The sequence below is a fragment of the Zootoca vivipara genome, chromosome 11 (genome assembly GCF_965207765.1).
Source record: "Zootoca vivipara chromosome 11, rZooViv2.hap1.1, whole genome shotgun sequence".
Classification (NCBI taxonomy): Eukaryota; Metazoa; Chordata; class Lepidosauria; order Squamata; family Lacertidae; genus Zootoca; species Zootoca vivipara.
Genome location: NC_142594.1, coordinates 24,435,575 through 24,460,242, shown reverse-complemented (window position 1 = coordinate 24,460,242; position 24,668 = coordinate 24,435,575). Strand labels below are relative to the sequence as shown.

The 24,668-nt window shown below is 40.4% G+C and overlaps 1 protein-coding gene across 5 annotated transcripts in view; it reads right to left on the bottom strand.

Annotated features, from left to right (window-relative positions):
• The window catches only part of RAPGEF5 (Rap guanine nucleotide exchange factor 5), a 129,253-nt gene that overhangs the window by 74,077 nt on the left and 30,508 nt on the right, over positions 1–24,668 (bottom strand). For 4 of the 5 annotated variants that reach the window (XM_035128733.3, XM_060280726.2, XM_060280727.2 and 1 more), the window contains exons 8-9: positions 16,161–16,237; positions 10,410–10,529 (exon numbers count right to left, since the gene is read on the bottom strand). In XM_035128733.3, the coding sequence (XP_034984624.1) occupies positions 10,410–10,529; positions 16,161–16,237 (197 nt within the window). Of the gene's footprint in view, positions 1–10,409; positions 10,716–16,160; positions 16,238–24,668 lie in introns of those variants that run through there. The other variant, XM_088653546.1, reaches the window with a different exon arrangement.

Here is a 24,668-nt window from a genome sequence, read left to right as displayed (position 1 = left end):
ATACAACTTCAAGAAGGGAATAAGTTATCCCAACAAGGGCAATCTGAGCATTTATGGAAGTTAGGGAATGAAAAATGCACAGCTACCATGGTAACAACTAAGTCACATGGTAGCTGCCATGAAATGCAAAGCATCGTAAGTAAACACTGGCATGTTTTGTTTAGTCCTGCAATCTCCAAGAATTCTCTTGTGTTGAACAATGCAAAGCACATACTAGTAACCATCCATTTCCCCACACACACCCCGAGGTTCTTTTAATTCTTCAAAATATATCAGTGAAAGAGAACTCTTTCCCATCATTTTGTGCATCTCAGAGGGGAAAAACTTTTTAGAACAGCTTGCAGACAGCCATCATAGCAGACCAGGAAATACATAAAATTAAAATACTGAAGTAATATTATGTCCAACGTAGGTCAGAAGGGAGTTCACATTTCTGGGTTGACCAAATATCCGTGATCCGAGAGTGAGAAGAGTCAGCTATGCATGGGGGTTTTAAAATACAGTGTGTCAAAGCATAAAAACCAGCTGTCATTCCCCACTCCCCAATCTTCAGGCATGTTTACATCTGCATAAGCCTATGTCAAAATGCCAAATGTGGCTGGAATGGGCAAAAGTGATGACAACAGCAGCAACCGGAAGCATCAGAGAGTGGCACAGCTCCTCAGTCTCCAAATACTTAAAACACAAATTTAAGTACTGCCCACTCCCATGCACAAAGCATTTGAGTTGGTTTGAAATTATGATAAAAGTAGGAGGGAAAGTACAGACTGCTTACACTTCTCTTTTATGACATATGAAGTGGTACTAGTGGATCTCACCAAAAACCTTCTGTGGTGTGTTCAGAGATCACATCTGTTGCAAAATCCACACACATCCTGCTTCACATCTTCCAGAAACAGCAGGAGGAGCATAGGTAATAAGCAACAAGTGAATCAGAAGAATTTTCCAGGGAAGGAGTATTTTAGATTACAGTGGTACCTTGGTTCTCGAACGGCTCGGACATCAAAAACCCGGAAGTAAGTGTTCCAGTTTTTGAACGCTTTTCGGAAGCCGAATGTACAACGTGGCTTCCGCTTGAGTGCAGGAACCAACTTCCAGAACAGATTACGTTCAAAAACCAAGGTACCACTGTATTTGCCTTTGTTTGTTTAGAACTTAGCTCAAGCTCCAACTCCTAAGTCTAAGCACGATAATCTTTTAAAAAAATAAACTGCACACCCTAAGGAGTTTAAATGCTTCCATTTAGAAGAAATATATATATACAGTACACACATTTGGTCTTAAAACTCACTCCATCCCAATGTAATATATTTACTAAAATGTAGCAGCATGCAACTGAAGGAAACTTATCGAAGCAGGGGCAAACAAATTAAATCCTAAAATATATACCGGGGGGGGGGGGACAGAATGCAATGTTCTGTAAAATATGCATGCAGGCAGCTATGAGACTGTGTGACATTGGCACCATTTTCCCACGATGAAGCAGTTTTGCCCCAGCTTTCATTTCTATAAAAGCCCTTGCTCATTTAGCATTTGGTTTCTCTCCGCAACAATGCAGTGCAGCTGATGTACATTAGGCATATTGTCTATGGAAAGAAGAGGGGAGCTTGCAGTAGCAAGCACTTAACATGCACATGGTAAATTGGAGGCGAGAGACTGTAAAAGGATTGGAACCATTAAACTGTCATAAAAGCAGAAGTGACACATGCACTCTTTCCTGGCTCTGACTTGATCCAATTCTCAAAATGCTGGGCTGGCACCAGCCCCATTTATTTCAGCAGGGCTCACCTTTCCAGAGTAGATTCCCGTATTGACGTCCCTGTGTTCTCTACTGTGTCACACAGGAAATGAGTTAAGCCGCCAAAGGAGATAAATTCCCATAATGAACCATGTTTTATATCTTAATTAAGGTTTATTCCCAGGTGTGGAAAACACTCCACCTGTCTATACAAATCTGTTCCATGTGCTGGTGTATAAAATTCAAGAAGAGTTTCATCCAATAAATTATGCAGGAATGTGGCAGGCTAAAAAAAAAAAGTGAATGAAGGTTATAGCAGGATTTTTAAAAAATATATTTTTTACATTATTAGCAGCACAGTGCTGTTTATGTGTAATTATGTTGAATTTACACCAGAAATGCATTAGTTGCTTTACAGAACAGTAGAACAAAAGAAGGCAGTATTTTAATAGCCTCCTTGTTTAACATTTCTGCACAAGACTCATACTTATTTCTATAGCACTTTGATGATTAATTCAAGAGTTAGCGTCAAACAAGTGGATGATTCCAAAAGGGCTCCATAGCAGTAGATGAACTTCATGCCCAAGTCACCATTCTAATGTGCCATTGGTATATATGGGGCCACAGAACAGAGTTTTGTTTTTCAAAAGAAGAATGGAGTCATCAAGCCTGATAATCTATATTCTAGGTTAAGGGTGAGGAACCTTTTTTGGATCTTTATCAGGATTGGCCTCACTGGTCAAATGTTGATATCATAATGACCCCATGTGATTGACAGGTGGGTGTGTTACAGGATGGCAGCCTTAAAGTACCAAAAAGCCAAGGTGTTTTCCTCAGAACCACAGGTGGGCCACCAAGTGGCAACTGCTCTATAGGAGTCTTAGTATGCTGGACAGCAGCAACAGCGGCGGCATCACAACAACAACAATATATTTTTTGTACCGTGCCCATCTGACTGGGCTGTCCCAGCCACTCTGGACGACATGTTAGACTCCCCACGCTATACTGATTATTCTCCAAAAGGAACAAAACAAGGCTTTACTCTTAAACAATATAATACCATGCAAGTAGCAGAAGGGGTTCTTGGGAGCTATTTGACCTTAAGGGCCCATGGGAAATTTGCAAACCAGAGAGGCTATAATAGCCACCATACACAAACACACACACACACACAGAGAGAGAGAGAGAGCTCAACCTATATGCCCTGTATGGACAGAGCTTTTTTTAAAAGCCCATCCCTATTTCACAAACATGATGAGAGGATGGCTGACAAGTAAGAATTGAAAACAGAAGAAAACAAAAGCCCACTGTAAGGGGTCTGTGTAAGAATCACTCACATGCATCAAACTGCATGTATCCCATATCTATGCATTAATGTGTGACAAGTGCATTTGTGACTATATTGCCACACATATGCAGGTGACAGGAAGTCTGGATTGCTGTCAGATTTCTGCAGCATGAGCACTTTGTGGGATCACAATGCCCTAGTGTGGTCACCATCAAGTAATGTGTGAAGAGGTCTTGGGCAGTGACTGGAAGAGCTGGCGGCAAGTCTCCTTCTGTGAGGAGATACATACCGTATTAATAGCAAGGTGCCAACTGGGTATGTCCTTAGCACTGCACCTCAATAGTTTTAAATCACTGATAAAAACATATAAATGAATCCAGGAATTATGACTTCCAGAGCACAATCCTATACGTGTTGACTCAGTAGTCCAGGAAAGTGGATATAGGATTGCAGACATGATTTCCAATCCTACTCCTATATTTAAAGAAAACCCTACTTGAGCTATCTTCAAGCAGAAGAAAAATGACTTGCCCAAATTCATTAAAAAATAGCTTATCTGATAGCTTATAATTCTTATGGATCATTCCCATACTAAGCAGCTCCTCCATATGAAATAAGTTATGAATAGGAGCAATTAACAAAAGCGCTCAAGCCCAGACATGTTGCCTGGTTGGCTTCACATGGTAGGAGGAGAGAAAATGTTATTTCCTTCATCAGCTGATTTCTATATAGTGGTGAAGAAAAGATGAGGAGCAAATCTCAAACCATCTGATGATAGCATGTATACCGAGTCTAATAGTTCCTTTCCCCTTTCTCTTCTGCACAATGGCAAGAAGCTTCTCAGTGAAGTCTTCTCCAATCAAATTGTAAATCAATGAAAGAGTACAATTGTCTTTGGGCTGAAATCAGAGGGTGGGGCAGGGGGGATAGGAAGAAGATCAAGCTGGAAGACCATTGCAAGCACTGCTTGCAAATGACCAAACTAGAGAGCAAGCAAGAGCATTTCTACAGCTCAGGTACCTGCATCACACATAAATACATTTTGCTGATTTTGAAGATTGCATTGTCAGTTATTCTGCAATCACTCAAGGGTATTTCAGGGACTCTGCAAGCTTTTCATCAGCCAAATCAAATATAAATTAAATTGCAGTGGTGCTGCATATGTTCCTTGCTGGCAGGAATTATACATGAGGGAATACCGAATGTGAGGAAAATAGGATGCAATGCAGTGAGTGTGCACGTATGTGCCCGGGCAGTGTGTGTGTGTGCCTGTCTGTCTGTCTGTCATCTTAGGATTTGTAGCATCAAGAACATCTATAAGATTCTCTTTGTGGATCAGCCATTGATTACGCTCTAAGTAGACCTTCCTGTGGCATTTGGACTTCAAGGACGCAGCCCAAACTTAACTCCCATGGCACTGTGCCTAGCACTGTAAGTGAAATATTAAATTTTAATGTCATAAGCAACAAAAATACTTAAGAACATTTTTATTTGTATAAAGTTCACTGAACATTGACTATGTAAACTTGAAAGCTATATTTACTAAAAGATCTTAGGATATTTACCAACCTATTTTAGGAGGATAATGAGAATGGCTGTGGGTTTTTTTTAAAGATTCAAAGTATGTGACTTAAATTTGTGCTGTGACTTTTAGATTGTAAGCCTACAGACGGGGACTGTCTTATTGATCATTGTAAACTGCTCTTTTTCTGCATAAGAGTTTCATTTTAAAATGCTTTAAATAAATTATCTCTCAACAATCAGCATGGCAGATATTTCAGTTATACACTAAACTTCCAGATTCTTTGATACATCTTCCCTTTGCATGGGAAATTCTGCTTCCATTGACCTTTTTTCTCCACATTGACTGCAAATGCCTTTGGGCTGGGGACTCCTAGACCTTCTCCAGCTGCTGTGAAAAGCTGTTCCTGGATGGCTGCTGGTGTCATAAGAGAGTTGCTAAGCCAACCTTTCTCAACCTTTGACTACAACCCTGTTGTTGGACTACAACTCCCATCAGCCCTGACCTACTAGCTAGGGATGAAGGGAGTTGTGATCCAACATCTGGAGAGCCAGGATTGAGAAAGCCTGCTCTAAGCATACACCTTTAATGAAATAATACCTGCTTTCACATTCTGCACTCTGCATACAATACGGTCCACTGGCTTATCTAAAATTGTGTCTTCTTTAACTAGCAGGCTATGAAGCTCCCCAGTTGCTAGCTTTTCACACAATAGTCTTTTATGAGGTGGCCCCCTCTCTGCAAAGCCAGCTTTGTATTTGGTCAAGCAGGTTCTGCTTCACTTAAAGCACCACATGGACATATAGAGAAGCAGGGGAAGCTCTTATCAATTTGCATTCTCAAATTAAATTAATATGTAGAGATTTCCTGACTTGTCTCCCCCTAGCTTGCCATTCCTTCCTGCATTTTGAAAGACCTAGGTGTATCTCATGGCTTTTAAGTGATTACAGAATTGCTTTCACGAGTCTCAGTTTGCACTGGTAAGTTGCGGATAAACTGCCTTATGATCACACTGTAGAAAAACTGTGGGGTGCTGCGCTGTGTTCTGATCAGTCCACTCTTTCAGTAAGACAAGAAGCTCAAATTCATCCAGGTACTCATTCATTTCAGGTCCAGCTGAATAACCATCAAGTTTCTTTGCCGTCAATAAGGATTTTTTTCCATTTTCAAGTTGTGATTACCAATTGTAAAACTTGCTTAGAATAACAGACATAGGGGTCTTAAAATTAAACTGACAGAACTGAAAAATAGAAACTCAGCTAAGTCCTAAGAATATAGAACAGCACCATCTAGTGGTTGGAGGTGCTGCTTATAGAATCATGACCATTTCTCTTCTCCACGTCTACACATACAAAGATTAGGTACAGTTTTTAGACTCATTCATTCATTTCCTCCCTAACTTCCCTCAATGCACAAAGACATAACACCTGGGACAGGGAAATCACAGAGTTATCTGAAGATTCCATTCATAGTTATACCTCTTATAAGGTACTCTCATTTACAGCCATCATTAAAACCTAGTTAATAGAGCTAACATACTTCCTATTTTTCCACCAGTGGATCTATTTGTGTCAATGTAAGGTCTCACGGGTATAGCTGAACATGTTCTAATATTCACTTCAACCCATTTGCAACAACTCTGTTATTAATACAATTAAAACAACCAGGAGAAATCTCAGTACTGAAAAATCTAAATTGACTGCTCCCCCCATGTGAATTTTGTGTCTGTTTATGGATTAAGCCTAGCCATCATTCAGTAATCTCAATGAGATAAGTATATAATACTATCATTCATCAACACATCCAGTATTCTGAACCAATATGAAGCTTTATACCAAGTGATATCATTGATCTATCTAGCTCAGTACTGCTTGCAGTGACTGGGAGCAGTTCTCCAAGGTTTTAGATGGGCTACAATCCCAGTCCTAACTCAGATATTTTTGGTACGATAGGAAGAGACACAATAAAAAGCATATTGCGCCTCTGGAAAAAAAATAAGGAAACGTAGTAGAATGAAATAAAGTAAAATAAAACCAGACCTTTTTTCCAAACTCAGTTTATATGTACAAAACTGCTGACATGCATTTCACCTCTTTTGACCTACTCACCCATATCTAATCCCATTCATCCAGCAGTCTGAGTCTGGCTTCTACTCAATTTAATGCACAACAGAACTTAAGGGAAAGTACAGGGAGGAAAAGGCATACTTCCTCTTCAGGAAAAGCCATTCAAAAACCAGCTGAGGCCAACAATTCTTAATAATCAGAGGTTCCGATGAAAGTAGAGGCACAGTTCAGGCTTTGTTTATCACATTTTGCAAAAAAGATGCAAACATTTAACAAGACCTTGGGAGCTAGAGCACAAGGAGAAAGGAGAGTGATGAAAGGGGAAGAACATTAGGGCCATGTAGGGAAGTGAGTCTAGCTGCCATTCACCTTTTCTAGCAAAGGCTATCTGTCTAGACTGGAGCAAGAGCAGAATCTACATAACTGCTGGGTCATAAGGTGCCCTTTCTTCCTCTCTGCAATAGTACAAATAGCTTGGCTCATCACAGAGGAGGCAATACAAAAAGCTCTGCAATTAAGGATGCTATATGGTGAGAAATGCCATGCAAATGCTGCATTGTGGATTGAACCAAAGGGTTCAATGCTGCCGGTTGTGGATTGAACCAAAGGGTTTTTTTAACACGTTGTATGTGTTGAATAGGCAAACCAATGTTGGGGTATATGTTCTACCAACAACTATTTAGTGCATTACCACTGTTAAACCAGGTATTTCACACTGTCCATACTTTTCTGTGTTTCATTCCCCCATCCCAATCTCTCTCTCTCTCTCTCTCCCTCTCTCTCTCTCTCTCTCTCTCTGTGTGTACCTACCTCATGTATCTGTAACTCAGTACAGCGCTCATGCATTCCGCGAAGTAGTCTGTAGTACACAAAAGTTTATGCCTTTTGTTATGGTTGTAGTCAACAAAGTTCTACTCAGAGCAGATCCACTGAAATTAATGAATTTAAGTCAATTATGCCCATTAACATTGCTGGGTCTCCTCTGAGTAGGACTAGCATTGAATAGCACCATCTAGTCTTTAAGGTGCTGTAAAACTCCGTTTTAATTAACAAAAAAAGTGGCTGCAGTCAATAACCTGCTTTGTGCCAAACATTCTTTCATTCTGTGCCAAGGAAGATCAAATTCTAGTCAGTCTTAATCATGCAAATTGCTGGATTGCATCCATCCATATGCTTATATACATTTTTTCTGCTTCCAAAACTTTTTGATGTGTTTCCACTGGTCTTGTCTGCTTAATATGTTGTTTTAAGGTGCCCCTTATGCATTAGTAGCTAATATTTACCATGCCAGAACAAGCTCTAGCCTGCAGTAGTTCTCTCCAGCATGCCAACCATTACCACCTGGGGGTGCATTTAGATAACATATTCACCACATGAACAGAAATGATAAAACCATTATATGGAGACATCAGTGCCTCAAGTTTTTTTATGTCTATAGGATGCGTACAAAGCAACAGAGATCAAAGGTAAGAGCCTTAATGACTGCAAGCTACCTCTCCTTATCAAGATATAATCTATTATTGCCGTAGGAAAGAGAAGACTATAGGAAACGGGGGGATGCTGCAAGAGCCAATCTCCCAATAACGAGAAACAATGGCCTAGCCCTTGTTTTCTGAACCTTCACCACATCACAATAAACAGTCACCATGCTTACAGGAAGGTCCAGCTGAGGACAATGTGGAATTTTCAGAATGTGCAGACACCCAGAATGCAGGGCAGCCCTACGTTTTATACCAAGTAGGCAGCAAAACATGGAACCTGTGAGCCACACTATGCCTTATCGCAAGGGGTTGGGGAGGCCAAAACTTGATGCCCCCAGATAGCCCTCATGCTCCCTTCCTAAAGGCAGCTAGGCAAGGTGCCTGGTTTTGGAAAGCAGGTGCAAGGGCTCTGGCAGGGATCCAGAGCCCTCCCACATTCTTCTCAAGGCTGGGAAAGCATTAACTAGGCTTTGGGAATGAGGAGGGAGGATTCTAGAACCCTGTTAAACCCCTCATGCCTCCCATCCCAAAGCCCAGAATCTCACTTATGCAACTTTGGGAAGGGCTGGGGAGTGGGGGGGCATCAAATGTTGCCAAGGGCCACCAAAAAAGCTTTGGCCCTCAGGCTGTACATTGGATCACCCTAATTTAGAGGATGAAAGAAAGAGGACTCACAAATGTCCCTTATGCACCTTGAAAGTGTGCTAAAACCATGGCAACCTCAACCATCAGAATTTCTCTGAAATTTTCTCTCTTCTCTGATAATTTTCAAGTGCAGTTTACGGTACTGTTGAACAAATTACAGTGGTGCTCTCAAATAAGGTTTAATTTCCTTTGTATGTTTGGGGAAAGCAAAAACAAAAAGCCCACCCCATTTTGGCATGTTATTTTTCTAGCTTGCCCCAAGGATTCTGAAAGATCAGGTTGTGTTTTAAGAAAATATTGGTGATCTTCACATACACGCACATACACACACACACTGCTACAACCTTTTTGTTTTTGTTTCTGGGCGGTTCTAAACTAGCATGCAGCTAGGAAAAATATTTTCTAATCAACAAACAAAATATCATAGAGAGGACAAAACAAATTATCCAATAAAGCACGTGGGGCTTTTATTTAATGTCTACCATCTGTAGAACTACTTTAGGACAAAATTTGTTTCTACTCATTTCTTCACCTAGGTCTTGAGGAAAGGGAGGTATTGCTAACTGGCTTTGAGGACTGTTCTAATTCTGTTTTTTAATTTGTATTTAATGTAACGTGCTCTTCTTTTAAATTTTGCATATTAGGTTGTCTTTTAAAGTTGCAAACTTCCTTGAGACTGACATGGATTGAAAAATATACTTGCTTAAAAATAGATGAATAACCAAACAAACAAAAAAATTCCCCCAAGTAGCCTCTAAACCATATCTATTTTTAAAAAGAAGAAGAAAGAAAGTACACAACTGCCCTTTGGGACAACTCAGAAGCTGCAGCTGGTTCAGAATACCATGGCTTGTTCCCATAATAAATCCTGGGAGGCGATATATGCATCAACCTGGTTTTGCCGCAACTGCACAGGCTGCCTTGTCAGCTTCTGGGCCCAATTCAAGGTGTTGGTGCATATTTGCAAAGCCCTACATGGCTGGCCATCAATATACCTGCCAGATTGCCTTTCCCTGTACAAAGCCAACTGTGATACCGCAACCAGGCCCTCCTACGTGTATACCTGTGCTATAGGAAGTAAAATTTACTAGGCGCAAGGCCTTTTCCACAGTTGCACCTGAAGCCTTGGACTTACCTCCTCCCAGGGAGATCAAACCCATTCTCCCTACACAGCATTGCGGAAGGGGTGTAAATCCCACTGGATGACTCTTGCCAGCTGATTCAAAGGCTAATTTAATTTGACTGCTTGATTTATTTATTTTTGGCCAGATTCTATCGCTTACAGTCTTGGTTTATGTTTGGTCACAGTGTTAAATTTCTACGTAAACCAGGTCAAATGAAAAAGCAATATAATCATTTAAAATATTTATAAAGTAAAAACGGATCAATTTGAATGCATTTAACGCGTTTCTTAATATCTCAGATTCTACTGAAGGAATGTTATTTGAACAACAACAAAATTTCATCAGAACTGTTGGTTTACACAAATATCTCCTCAGGAGAGTGCAAACTTTTCCTAAAGGGAATTTCTTTCTTATTTGACATGCATAGACTTGCACTCAAATTAAATTCCATTGATTCCATTGGGAACTAGTCATGACTCACTTTGCAGAACTGTAAACAGTGAGCTTACTCTTCTGAAAAACCAAAAACTGAAAAAATGTCCTACCTGATTTGTCTTCTCTTGCTCTTTTTTATCTGTCTGTAGAAGGTTTTCTCTTGCCAGTTTCTGGACGAGTTCGAGTCTCCCAATATCCTCTCGTTCATGAAGCTTGCACATAACTCCTGCCTTGAGAGTTGGAGGGAAAGCAAAGAGATACTTAAATCCACAATCCCAGGACATGATACTCCAGACTTCGAACTTTAAAAGAAGAACATATTCCACATCAAGCTTCCTCTCAACTCTGCAGTTTTGAGCAGAGCAGAATTATAATGTTCTCCCTTGGGCAAAAAGGCTCCCAAAGTTATTTTTCCTTCTTTTTGTGCTATATACCGTAGTGTCTGCTTAGCAAAATGAAGACAGCATGAACTAAATCAGCTGCTATTATGTGTGCAGCTGATATGCTAACAGTGCGTTTGTTCCCGTCAACCTATTTCCTGTTACATAAGAGAACCAAAGCAAGAGGTTAGAAATCCATGGGAAAGTTAGCCAAGAACAGCCCTGGAAAAGGATGGAGAGCAGGAGAGTCATCCCTAAAAATAACAGCACAATCTTCTATTTCTCACACTCCACCCTTCTCTTCATGGCTAAAATACAACCACTGAAATAAGTCGAGAGCAAATGATAGCAGAGAAAACAAATTATTGTGTGCTTCAGACACACAGAACTGGAAAAAGGTATAAAAGTGAGTGCTTTGCTTCGTGGCCATAACAACTACCATGGGAACCACGATAGCATTTTGTGTTGTTGTTGTTTGTATTTAGTGGTGTATGTGCATCTATTCTATGCCTACTTGTGTTACTGCAAATGGAAACAGAAGTCTGGAATATACAACTAATTTTCATGTTCACCCCAACAAGTTAGAGACATCCCCTCAAGTATCAGCATACCATCCTGATAGTGTTTATCTGTATTGTCCAGGGTTCAACAAGCCACAAACCAGTCAAGAGAAGAGATAGTGCCAGCAAACCTCAGTAAATCACAAGTCATACACCCTCTTTTCACATTTACAATGATGGGGAAGTGATGGCCCTATCCTCTGTGAACTGGCTCAAAGGTAAGACTAGACCCTATGCACACACGACAATATAAGCACAGGATCGATACCTATGATTGGGGAAACCTGATTATCCATGTAATTGGAAGCTCTCTGCAACTGCATGCACATAAAGCCTTTTCTCACATTCCAACCAATGCATGGAGTCTGCCATTATAGCATTCAATTCCCATGCATTTTGACTTACGCATACATGTGTAGCAAGATACTCATCAAATTAACTGGATGAAAAAATATTCCCACCCTAAGCTTTAATGTATGTTATCCCCATCAATGTGTGGGTGATCGTATGTGGTTCCTACGTGGGTTGAATGGATCAGGCTCCTAAAGGACACAACTTGTATGGAAACACTCCAAAACAGCATAAGAAGTTTCTGTGTTTTTACACAAAAGAAAAATTACAAGCTATTTTTTTGACTTTCGCAACAGTCATTGACCAGAGTGTTGACACAGCTCTTTTGGTTGCGAAGCAAGTCCTGGAAAAGACGTCCCTAGAGGAAAGCCGTAACATTGATAAATGAATAAGCTAGAAGTGGCAAGAAGGTGAAATATTGGATCTCCAGAGAAATAGAGGGCAAATCACTTTCACCATGTTCAACTCAAAGAAGTTCCAAGCAAGATTTACCCTCCGAGATATTCTAGCTTTACACAAGGACCACAGAAACTCCTGCTGGCCGCAAACAAAACTGTAGAAGCAGTTCTCTTTGCTTCCACTAAACCTGTAAAGTTTTGTATGCCCTCAATATAAAGCTGGTGTAGCAAACCTGTTCCTTCCAGATGTTGCAGGACCAAAACATCCATCAACGCCAGCCAATATGGCCAATGGTCAGGGATGATGGGAGCTGACGTCCAGCAATATCTGGAAAGCTATAAGTGCTGTATTTTTTCCGTCTATAAGACACCCCCATGTATAAGATGCCCCCTATTTCTGGGGACTCAGATTTAAGAAAATGGAGGGACATATATCCATGTATAAGACGCCCCATAATTTTTGACATTATTTTTTTTGGGGGGGGGGGAGAAACCAGGTCTTATACACGGGAAAATACGGTACTTCATCCCTGATACTGATAATTTAGGTAGTGTGCATATAATCAGTTGGTGAGCCAGTCATTGTCCTGCCAAGTGTTTTGACACTTTGCCACCTAATCAGAAATCTAGGGAAGGAGGAGACTGGAAAGATTCTGTCCCATACTTGAGCAAGATGCTGCTGCTGACCGGATTCTCACTGAATGATAATAGATACACAATCAACCGCCAGCCATTACAATTTATGTACAAGGTACAAATAAAAACACGACTGAACAGATAGAATTGATTTAAAAAAAATTGTACAAATTAAAATCACTATAAATTGTGCAGACTCTTCTACCACCCGATTGTCTCAATCAGCAAGGAGAAAAGTTGCATAAACATCAGCTAAGCATCCTAGATCAGAAACTATTAGAGTAGTTAGCTCTTTGTGCAGTTATCTGTAAAAAAAAAAGAGTATCAAACAGGCAATGTCTCAAGAGATCTCTTGCTTTGCTGAGACCTACAGTTAGTACGTTTCGTGGTGAAAAGTCACAGAGACATAACCTTAAGTGATTGGCTGTCATCCAACTGCTCTCATGTGAGTTAAGCACAACTAAGGGAAGCAAGCCAGGGAGGTCTAAATACAACTAAAACCAGCAGTTGAATGTCCTGAGCCATAACTGTATGAAAATAAGAAAACCGGCTTCTGATTGCAAAGAGTAATTTAAGTCACATTCAGGTACAGAGAAGACTGGTCTAAGGATTTGGGCAATGGTTGCAAATAGGCATCAATCCAAATTTGACTCCACTAAAATAATTAAGCTCAGGGTTTAGTCTTAAAAACTTCAAGCCTCCAAGTATAAAATTATGGCCCTTTCCCACAGACAAAAATGCACTACGATTTTGATGCTCTGCACAGTAGACACATATTCCAGATGATTCAAAATTTATGACCTAAACTGTGTACACACTAAACACCTTTGAAGCACATTCTTTCCCTGAAAGCATTCTGGGTGTTGTAGTTTACCCATCACAGAGTTACAGTTCCCAGCAGCCCTTAACAAGCTTCAACGCCCAGAAATATTTGAGGGGAAACATGTGCTTAATGTGTTTTAAAGGTATAGATTATACACAGCTCCCAGATTTGAAGACTTTAACTGGTTCAATTAGCTATTTGCCCAAAAACTATTTTGGGTGTTTAGATAACACCAGTATCTTCACTTTACCATAATTCACTTCAAGCAGCACTTTTTGACAGTATTCCGAAAATACCCCCAATCTTCTCAGATGCATTTTTGTCTGAGACAGAACTACAGCATCACCTGCATACAGCAAAACACTACCAGTTTTTTCAGTCAACTTAGGTGCATGACAAAATGCAGGTGATAACTTTGTTTAACACCTTTTGTGAATGTCACAGAATGTGCAATATTTCTATCTATGATAAAATAATACTTGGTCAAAGGTTCTATGTATCTACTTTTAATGATAAAAAAGGAATCTTTAATCCATAATTTTGAGGCTATTTTTTCCCAAAGTACCCTGGAAGGAACTGAATCAAATGCTGCCTTCAGGTCAATGAATGCTGCATAGAAACCATCTCCAGATTTTATTTAGTTTGTTGTATATTTGTCAGTTAAATGATGTAGAACCAAGCAATGATCTAGAGTAGATCTACTCTACCTAAAGGATGCTTGTTCATCTGCTAAAATGGCTTCCTTTTCAAAGCAATCAGTTAATTTATTGTCATAAAGGTGCGTTGCATAAAGTTTGCTGACTACACACAGCAAGCCAAATGTGCAGTAATCTGCTGGATCAACTTCAGATCCTTTTTTAAATCTCTAAGTGATCATTAGCACACCTGGCAAGTTACTACAAGTTAAATGGTCATCTGTACTTACCAAAGGTTTTATCTAGGGCTTGGATGGGGGACTATCAAATGACCGAAGCTGGAAACTATATACAACTGTATTCAATTCAACACTATGTGCAAGGATCATGGAATCAGAGTTGGAAGAGACCCAAGAGTCATCTAGTCCAACCCCCTGCAATACTGGAATTTCAGCTAAAGCATCCATGACAAATAGCCATCCAACCTCTGCTTAAAAATCTCCAAGGAAGGAGAGTTCACCACCACTCATGGGAGTCTGTTCCACAGCCAAACAGCTCTTCTGATCAGAAAGTTTTCCGAATGTTTAGTCGGAATCTTCTTTCTTGTAACTTGAAGCCATTGTCTCGAGTCCTACCCTCCAGAACAGGAGGAAACAAGTATGTTCCCTCTTCCATGTGGCAGCCCTTAAGATATTTGAAGATGGCTATCACATCTGCTCTCAGTCTCTGCTTGGGTAATGGGATTCACTTTCTTGTGCAGCCCCCCCTGCACTCTCAAAATCTGCTTGGGGGTTGGGGAACCCTCTGGAGCAGATTTGAGGGGCACATGAGGGCTGCCAGGGGAGGAGAGGAAGGCGAAGTCCCACTGCACAAGTGAAAGTCCACCCACACAACAATGAATTCCCCCCATAGAATATAGCCCTGCCAATACCCTTTTTTGTCCCATTTCAATACTCCAAACAATTTCTACAAAGTCAAAATGAGACAGTAACTAGTATACCGTTTGAAAATTCCACAAATTTTGTCAAGTAGCTTCCACCCAAATTGAATGACTGAATTCGCTGAAATTAAATTACTGTTGTTTTGTATAATCCACCCATATAATCTTATTAGCATGCTGCTTATTAGAGCAGATGAACACTTAATGAATTCTTTTGTTTTCAAATATTGAGCAACAAAACCTTGAAATGAGCATTCAGATAAACTAATTATTATACCATGCAGAACCAGACTGATGAGGAGATTTACAGACATGAGAAGCAGCTAAATGATGGATCATTTCAGCTGCACTGGAATAAATTATTTAATTATAATGGATTCTGTTTGCTTCTGAATGAAATAAGCCATCCACCTCTATCAATACCTGCAGAGTTTTCTAGTGTATTGGAGCAACTAGACCCAGTGCAGGAAATACTTATGTACGCCATCATCTGTGGGGGAAATAGCAGGTTCTGGACAGCTTTGCATTGGTATAAATGGCACGGTGGAAGGTTGAATGCCACTTCATCAGTGCCTCAAACCTGATTTGGGATAGGCACTGAAGCAGCTACTTTTATTAAAGCTTTAAAAAACATTCATCACAGGTACCCTGTGCCATGCCTAGCGTGGCCTTATAAAAATGACTGAAACAGATTCCACACATGAAATTCTCTAAATGACAAATCTTATTTTAGTATATTCAGTAGGGACAATCAGCTCCATGAAGGAAGGCGTTAAGTAGGGACTGCTCAAACTGTGTGCGCCAGCACGCTTATGCACCTGCCAATTTGCAAATCTATGGCAATGTTGTGTCCAAACGCAGCCATGTCTACAAGAGACTATTTTGTTAAAAAAATCAGGATGATGGCATAACGCATATTTAAGAAATATCAAGAAGGGGCTATACAGTCACATAGATTGCCAAGATATTAGAACTTTAATTGCAGAAAACTGCAAGATCAATACACTTTCAATATCACACTGAACTGCATAGGAGTCATCTTTCTCTTCAGGACAGAGTTCAAGTGTTACCCTAGCAAGTGATATTATTTCAAACAGAAGTCCAGGATCCTGAATGCTTATTAGAAATATTTTTCTACCTGTGCATCATAGACATCCTTCAGATTGTCTTGAGCTGCTTCTTCTTCAGTGCTGTTTTCACCACTTTGACTCATTGCTAAAATGAGAGGAAAGGAAAGACATTTATAATACAGGCTTATTGGGTTCATTCCCCACCCTTCACCAGAAGGTCCCTGAGCAGGAGGTACAGCGATACAAAACACAACATTTAAAAGAATTACAATCACAACTAGAGTGAGTCCTAAAATGTGTGTCTCAAGGCCAAGTTAAAGAGATGTGTCTTCAGCATTTGATGAAAGCTGTAGAATGAAGGTGCACCTCTGTGGGGACTACAGCTCTTTGGGGAGGGAATGCCACAACTTAGGAGCTGCCACAGGGCTCTCTCAGGTCGTCACCACTCTCCTCTCAGGGAGGAGGAACTACCAAGAGGGCCCCCTCTGCTGATCTTGACACCTTAGAGTGGCTGTGGGTAAGGAGGCGGTCTTTCAGATATTTGGGGCTATAGTCATTTAGGGCTTTAAACACTAGCACGAGGACCTTGAATTGGCCCAGAAATGCAGTGGAAACCAGTGGATATAAAAGTTCTAACGGAAGCCACAGCCAGTGATGTGGCCACTGCATTTCAGACCAGTTTGACATCTTCAAGGGCAGCCCCACATAAAGCCCATTGTAATCATCCTATGTGGGAGTTACCAAGGTATAGAGTCATCTCTGTCCAAAAGGGGACATGATTGTCTGATCCCAGGAAGGTCCCAGCAGTTTAAGGGGTGGAGATCCACCCCCTGAAGGAAGCCAGGACAATGATCCACCCCGGGCCTTGCAGCTGGTGGTGTGTGTGTGTTTGCACACTTATCACACCTCTGATGGGCTTACTTAGGCTGTATAATTACGACACTCAGAAGGGCATTGGCTATTCAACCCCCAACCCTGGAATGCCCTTAGACTGGAAAATGTGGCAACTCAGAGGGGTCAGTTTGAATTAGTAAAAATATAGCTCAAGGGGGAAATGAGTTGAGCTCTTATTTTCCAAGCCAGTTCAGGCCTCCACATGGTGGTCATTTTTAAGCCATCAGGGCATCTCCCACATCACATATACTTTGTTCTAGACATGGTCTATAAAAGTTGGCATAATGCCATATACAGGCACATGTTGAACCACAAAGTGCTTTAAAATTTCTATTAACCATATATAAATATGCTTTTAAAATAATTCTGTTGTAGCATTTTTATCCTGTGGGGAAGTAAATGAACTGAAAATGCCTCTTCTGTCTCTCTTGTGTATCAAGCAAATCTCAAGACAAACAGGCCGTCTATAAATCAATTTTTCAAGCTCTACGAAACTCCAAGCAACAGAGCTGGAATAATTATTTTGCCATAATACCGCTAATGTATATGGCACTTAACAGAGTAGCAGAAACAAAGATACAAATCTCTGCTCCGAGGAGCTTACAATTTGTCCCCCTCCCCATTGTGAAGAGGCAAAGGCAGAGGCAAGCCTGACAGAGAAAGGGAACATCATTTAGTGTCAAGCTAAAACTTCATGAAAAGCCAAAACTTCATGACAGACATGGCTTCTAAGAGGAAGTTCCAGGCAGAACAGGAAGCAAGAGTGGAGATACATCAGAGCTAAAGATGAGTAAAGGAGCAGGTCACGTTGTCTATCTTGGTACCAAAACAATATAAATTCTTTAAACTGCAGCATGTTATGCTGAAATTTATTAATCGCCTGAAAAGGAAAACGATATGCTGCATTTTTGCTACAGTTAAGAACTCATGAATATCCCCAAGAACTCATGAATACTAAAACAAACATACGGCTGTGAAAATTGTACTCTGCAAAATGTACTGTGCAAATACGATGCTGAATTTCTCTCATAAAGTATCAAAATTGGGCAATAATTTTACACTTTCTGGTACTCAACTTTATTCTTTTTTCTTTAAAAGTGAACTAATATCCCCTACTTTATCACCACCGTAAAAGGTGGGATGAGAAAAATGCTAGAATATGTTGAGTCTTTGAGAGTTCCTTCAAAATCTGACATGACTTACAATCTCTGGGTTGTAGCCAGGCCATGCAATAAAATTTCCTGCTCTGCCAACATAAACTGTGCTACTCCATTCGTCCTCCAGTCAAGAGCAAAGGAAGTTGCTTTTATTGTTTTAAATACAAAAGCAGTGTTTATTAGCGCCACACATCTGTTTGGTGTGGCACGCACAGTGTGACTAGAGTGCAAAGTCTGCAATCAGGTTTTATTACAGCCACTCCCCATTTCTACCTATCCTATAAATCCTGTTCTAGCCATGGAAAAGGTCACCATGAATAAAAGAATGAGATGATGTTAAATGAGCATCAGCTTGCTGAAGTGCAATTTCAAATGCGTCCATCTGCAAATGAGCCGAAGGAGTTCAGGTTGTTGATTTTTTAATGGTCACTTAAAGATCAGGAGGCTATGCCTTGATTTAATTTCCTTGCTCCCTTGTGGGCTACAGGAAGGATTTTCCCTTCAAGATATTCTGTAAAACCAATAATAATGTAAAGGCTTGCTCCAGGAAAGAGACCCAGTATAGTTATACACAAAGGGGATTATTGTTCCTGCTAAGTAAGGCTTATTTAATTTCTTCAGAGCTCTTTTAGAGAGAGAAATAACCTACTTTGACCTTAATGGAAGATTCACTTAAGATGGGTAATAATCATATGTCATTTGATGCAGCCTAAATTAAGACTGGTTCAGCACTTCTATTATAACTCCCTGCTTTCCAGTAGGTTACCACTCAACTGGAGATAATTCTGTTCTAAAATTACAATCTGGCAAACGGAGCCCCCCCCCCACACACACACACACAAGAGATGGTTTGCAGGGAACCTTGAGAGATGAACATAAGGGCAAGGGTCTATAATCAGACCTGTGGGTAAAGTTACACAACCCCTAAAGCGAAATCAATTCCAATTAAACGTCTGTAATATGTATCAACTTTTTGAAATCTTCTGTTTCTAGAATTTGGATTTTTAACAAAAGGTGCTTGGGATTAATAGCTGGAATAGAGATACTGGGGGTATCCAGCCAATAAACTGGGGGTGAGGGAGAGAAACAAAACACCACCAGAGATAGCAAGATATGCCTAAATATGTATGTAGTACACATAACACTATGCCTGGCTGTGATACAGAAAAGGGGGTTGTTTCCAAAGGAACAAAAGCTTAAATTTAAATGCAGTTAATATGTAATCCCCTGTGTATTGCTTCCTGAGATCTTCTTGGGTGTCCACTTCCACCCAAAATGGTATTTAAATACGAACAGCAGACATTACAAGAGATGTCAGGCAAATGCACTGAAATTCCTTTTTAAACAAATAGTAGCATAAGAATCATCTGGAGTTATAAGGACCTAACAACATATTTATATTTTAAAGCTATCCACTAAGGCATTATTCAGAGCCTCTGAATATGTATGGGCCGTTATATATTTTATAAAAAATACATGTATACCACACCTTTCTTGTTAGCTTTTGTGTCATACATAGTCCAGAACTTCCTTGATTAAAAAAAACATTGTTTTTAATCTGAAGTGTTTATTCCTAATTACAATAAGTACGGAGCCATAAAACTCTTGGCATTTGGCTTGTCCATTGCACTGTGTAGGTTTTTTTAAAATTATACTACTTCTGGTTGGCGAGATAAACTTCTCTACACAAACTAATGAATTATGGTGAAGAAATTTTTGCAGCCAAACAGACTGGAAACAATAAAGTCTAGGAAGGTGTGAATTTCCTCCCTTTAACTTTATAGGGTGTTAACAATTAACACTTACCATTGACCATTTTGTGCTGAATGATTCAGCAGACACACAGGCTAGTACCCTTGTTGGTGATGTGAAGACCCCACCCATGTACCACTGATCCACTCAGATATTAGTAATGTTCTTCAATCTGCAGGAAGGCATCAAAGCATTTAAGACTAATTGACCATAATACGGTAGTTCGGAGTGTGTTAATGGGGCTAGTGGAGGTTCCTTCCTTGCCACAGTACTTAAGGGGAACTTTTTCTACAGACCGAATTCCAGGGACCATACACACAAAAACACAGGGAAGCATTTCATTTCCCAGTGCCTATGCACTATCCATTCTTAAGGAAATCAGCCCTGAGTGCTCACTGGAAGGACAGGTCCTGAAGCTGAGGCTCCCAATACTTTGGCCACCTCATGAGAAGAGAAGACTCCCTGAAAAAGACCCTGATGTTGGGAAAGATTGAGGGCACAAGGAGAAGGAGACGACAGAGGATGAGATGGTTGGACAGTGTTCTCAAGCTATGAACATGAGTCTGACCAAACTGCGGGAGGCAGTGGAAGACAGGAGTGCATGGCATGCTCTGGTCCATGGGGTCACGAAGAGTCGGACACGACTGAACGACTAAGCAACAACAATGCACTAGAACTGGCATAGGTAAACTCAGCCATACAGATGTTTTGGGACTACAACTCCCATCATCCCTAGCTAACAGGACCAGGGATGGTCAGGGATGATGGAAATTGTAGTCTCAAAGCATATGGAGGGACGAGTTTGCCTATGCCTGCACTAGAACTACACAGCCAGTCAATTATGTAGATATAAATACAGACCAAGCTAGCAAGGGGAGCCTGCTCCACGAGCTGCAACTGACAAGCATCAAGGCAAGTTAAGCAGACGAAGGTTCCACAGCATGACAAGGAGATAAAGGAACTTAAATAATAATAAAGCTTTCCACAGGTTAGCCTCTGTGACAAAAGAATGCTAGACTAGATGGGCCGCTGATGTGATTCAGCAAGTTCTTCTTATGTTCATATAGCACCAAACAAGGTATAATACTTGCAATGTATCATCAATCCTATATGGAGGATTATAAAACCCCATAAAGCAAAGAGACTAAAAAACTCAGGAAAATATTTGAAATGGCTTAGAATGCAAGAATTCAGCAATGCGTATGTTTTGGGTTGTGATTAAGTTGTGTGGTTCTTCCTTTGTCCCGCCTATGCATATATTTTGAAACGAATGTATACAAAATGCTCTCTATCAGCTAGTTGGCAGAGAACTAAGGTGTCCCATAAAGTGTCACAAAGAGAACTATTCAAACCAGCTGGATACAAATCTTTCCCAAAGTGGGGAAAAAAACGCTAAAAACAGATGGGAGACATCATTGGTTTTGCATGTGCCAAAATGCATAGATAACGAGAGTGGTTAAGGATGAAGGTGGAGACTTAAAAACATTGCTGAACAGATTTCATGACTGAGTATACAACTAAACCCTAAATACCAATGTATATACACCATTGATTCAATAAGGTATACTGGTCTGAATGCAAATTACAGTGGTGCCTCGCTTAACGAATGCCCTGCTTAACTAAATTTCCGCTTAACGAAAGGATTTTTCAAGCGGAGGTTGCCTCGCTAGACGAATTCGTTTTATGAAAAATTCGTCTAGCGAATCGCAGTTTCCCATAGGAATGCATTGAAATTCAATTAATGTGTTCCTATGGGCAAAAAAATTCAAAAAAAAATTCAATGCATTCCTATGGGATTCGCTAGACGAATTTTTCGTTATAAGAAAAGACCCGTGGAATGAATTAAATTCGTCTAGCGAGGCACCACTGTAGTACGGTAATACATACTGTATATAGGAAACACCCATATAAAACAGACTTTTATGTTGCTTTTGCAGCAACAGTTCCTGCCGTGAAAGAGATAATAGGTTTTTTAGTTTGAAAGGCAAATTGTTTTTGATAGTGGGGTCCACTGCAGCGAATGCAAATACGCACACAAAACAAAAGCTCTTGCTACATACGGTATGCAGCTCTTTCTCCTCCCACCAAGCAAGCATATCAATTTTTTACATCCTGGTTGTCATTTCTCTATCTCTCCTATCCATTGGGATCATTGTGGCAAGAACTGCCTGTATCAAATTTAAGTGTCATTGATGCCAGATTTCCCCCTTATCGCTGAAGTGTTCTTTGGTGTCCTCGTGATTATAGTGTGTAATTTAAATCAATCTAACTATACATTACTCCAGCTTGTTTGGAGGTTCTAGCAGGGGAGCGCAGCTATCGTATACCCTTGACCGAAGAACGGTACACTCCTTCTATCTGGGAAGGTCGTCCTCTTCCACCGAGCGCGCAGCTTCGGGAGGGACGCACATGGAGCCGTGAGGGAGGAAGGGGACACCCGCCTAGCCAGCCAGATCAGCCGAATCAACCCTGGCGATCAATGGGGTGACAGATGTCGCAGCCAGATCGCCCTCACATCCAAGATTTTCTCTGTTCCAAGATGCGTCCCATATGCAGTTTTATGTCTAGAGGGAGCTCAACACAAGGTGGAATCTGTCGCCTGGGCAAGATTCCTTATATTCTGGCTAAAAATCTGCCTCAACTCTGACAGAGATCCCTTCCTCCAGGTAATGCTTTCGGACACCTTCCTCCCCCCAGGGCTGCAACACTTCAATAGGAAGGTACTGCAACTGGGGCTTTCAATAGAACTCCTCCGCTCAATGTCCTTACAATCTGCCAAAGCCACAGTCATTACTAGGTTGTGGGACATTGAGAGACAGGATCTTATAGCGGCAGCAGGCACAACATGTTCCCCCCTTCTTTTCCACCTCCCGTGGGCTCATGAAACAAAACCTAACTATCTTGACTTCCTACTGAACCCACAGGAAAGAAGGGCATTTTCGTTGGCCAGGTTCAATGCAAATCCATCGAACCTCCTGTGGGGAAGATTCTCGGGCAGGGCGAAGGATGAGAGGATCTGTCCGTGTCATGACCCTCAGGTGGAAAGCCTTCCACATATGGTTTTTCATTGTAACCTTTACGTCGACCTTCGTCAACGGTTCCTGGACCGGCTCTGCATTCCCAGAGGGAGACCAGAGCGGGAAATCTTGCGGTTCCTCTTGCTGGGGAAGGACCCGGTCCTCACCGAGATGGTGGCTCAATATCTTAATTTACTATTTTCTCGGCGTTGTACTCTGCAGTCGTCTGAGTCGCCGGAAGCCCCATTGTCGTGAAAGCGGATGGCGGATTATTCCCTTCCCTCTCTTGGCACAGCGTTTGCCACAGTGACAGTTTTAATCTGTTATTATTTTGTATGCGAGTTTGTTTGATGCCAATAAAGGTTTTACTTACTTACTTACTTACATTACTCCAGCGTAATGCTGTATCTTTTTAAATTGGAAGCATTATGAAATGCAAGGAAAATTCCTATCTCTGGTGTGCAAATGGTCATTAACTTTTTTTTTAACCTGAGGTGTAAAGCTAATATTGAATTTGCAGAGAAGGCTACTCATTATGCTAGTTTAGTTTCCAGATAGAGAATCAGTCCCAAAGGATCTGTTTCTAAGATACCGAATAGGAAACAGGATTCTACCAGCCCATCTCTGCAAATATAAGGGAGTATTTGGTAGTGTTTAGAAATAAGCAGCAGATGATAGCTTATAGCAGGATGTTAAGAAAGGAAGGAAGTCTTATCATTAAAAAAAGCAATCTGCAATTAAAATTAAAAATTTAGAATATGGCCTGTTTGACATTGCATTAGACACAGAGTTAATTAGTGTTCATTTTCTCTACTCTAGCTAAATTGACCACAAGAGAGATAAGCCACAAATTTAAGCACTGGAAACTAGGCATGCTTGTATTAAATAACAAGTATTAAAATGCTATGTACTATGTACACTGACTTATAATCTACAATGAATGCAAATTATTGATTATTATTTCCTGAAATAGGTTTTTCTCCATGTCATCAGTTAGCCTAATTGTTCCACATGTAAATATAATTGATTGTCAGTGATAACATGTCGCATGATAACATGACATGTGAAACCATCATCAATGTTATTTGCCCGTCATTTTCTTAATTGTTTGTACCCAGTGGCCATTACTATATAAAATCACCCCAAAAAAAACCCAAGACAAGTTAAAGCATATCCATATTCAGAGCTGCAAATTATGAACACTTAAAATTATAAAGTTCCCAAAATAATTTACATTTAAAAAATCTCCTTAGCAGTAAATATTTTTCTGACTTTGTAACTTTCTTGCTGCTAGCACGTGTAAAGCTACCATCTAATTTTGAAATCATCTGATTGACCTTCTAAAGAATATTGGAATGAATAGAGGAATCTATTCCTAGGTGAATTGTATAAAGGGCAATAACAAATACAGTGGACAATGTATTCAACCTGGCCTGATCCACAAACACAATAACCGTCACTTGTTATGTTAGTATATTAAAGACTTTATCAGTCAGATATTCTGTGGGCATAGTTTGAAATCAGAACAAAGAGGAATAAAGTTAAGTAAGCAGCCCCTCTGTGGTTGAATTTAAATTTATTCTACCAAATTTGGGATTTGGAATTCTTCATATATTCCAAGATCATTTTGGCATCTTCAGCAAAAATGACATTACAGATCTTTCAGTCAGAAATATCCTAAGATGCCATTACAAGGGAAGCTAACACATATTTGCTATCATGTAGCTTCACAATTCTTGGGTCGCGATCAGAAGGT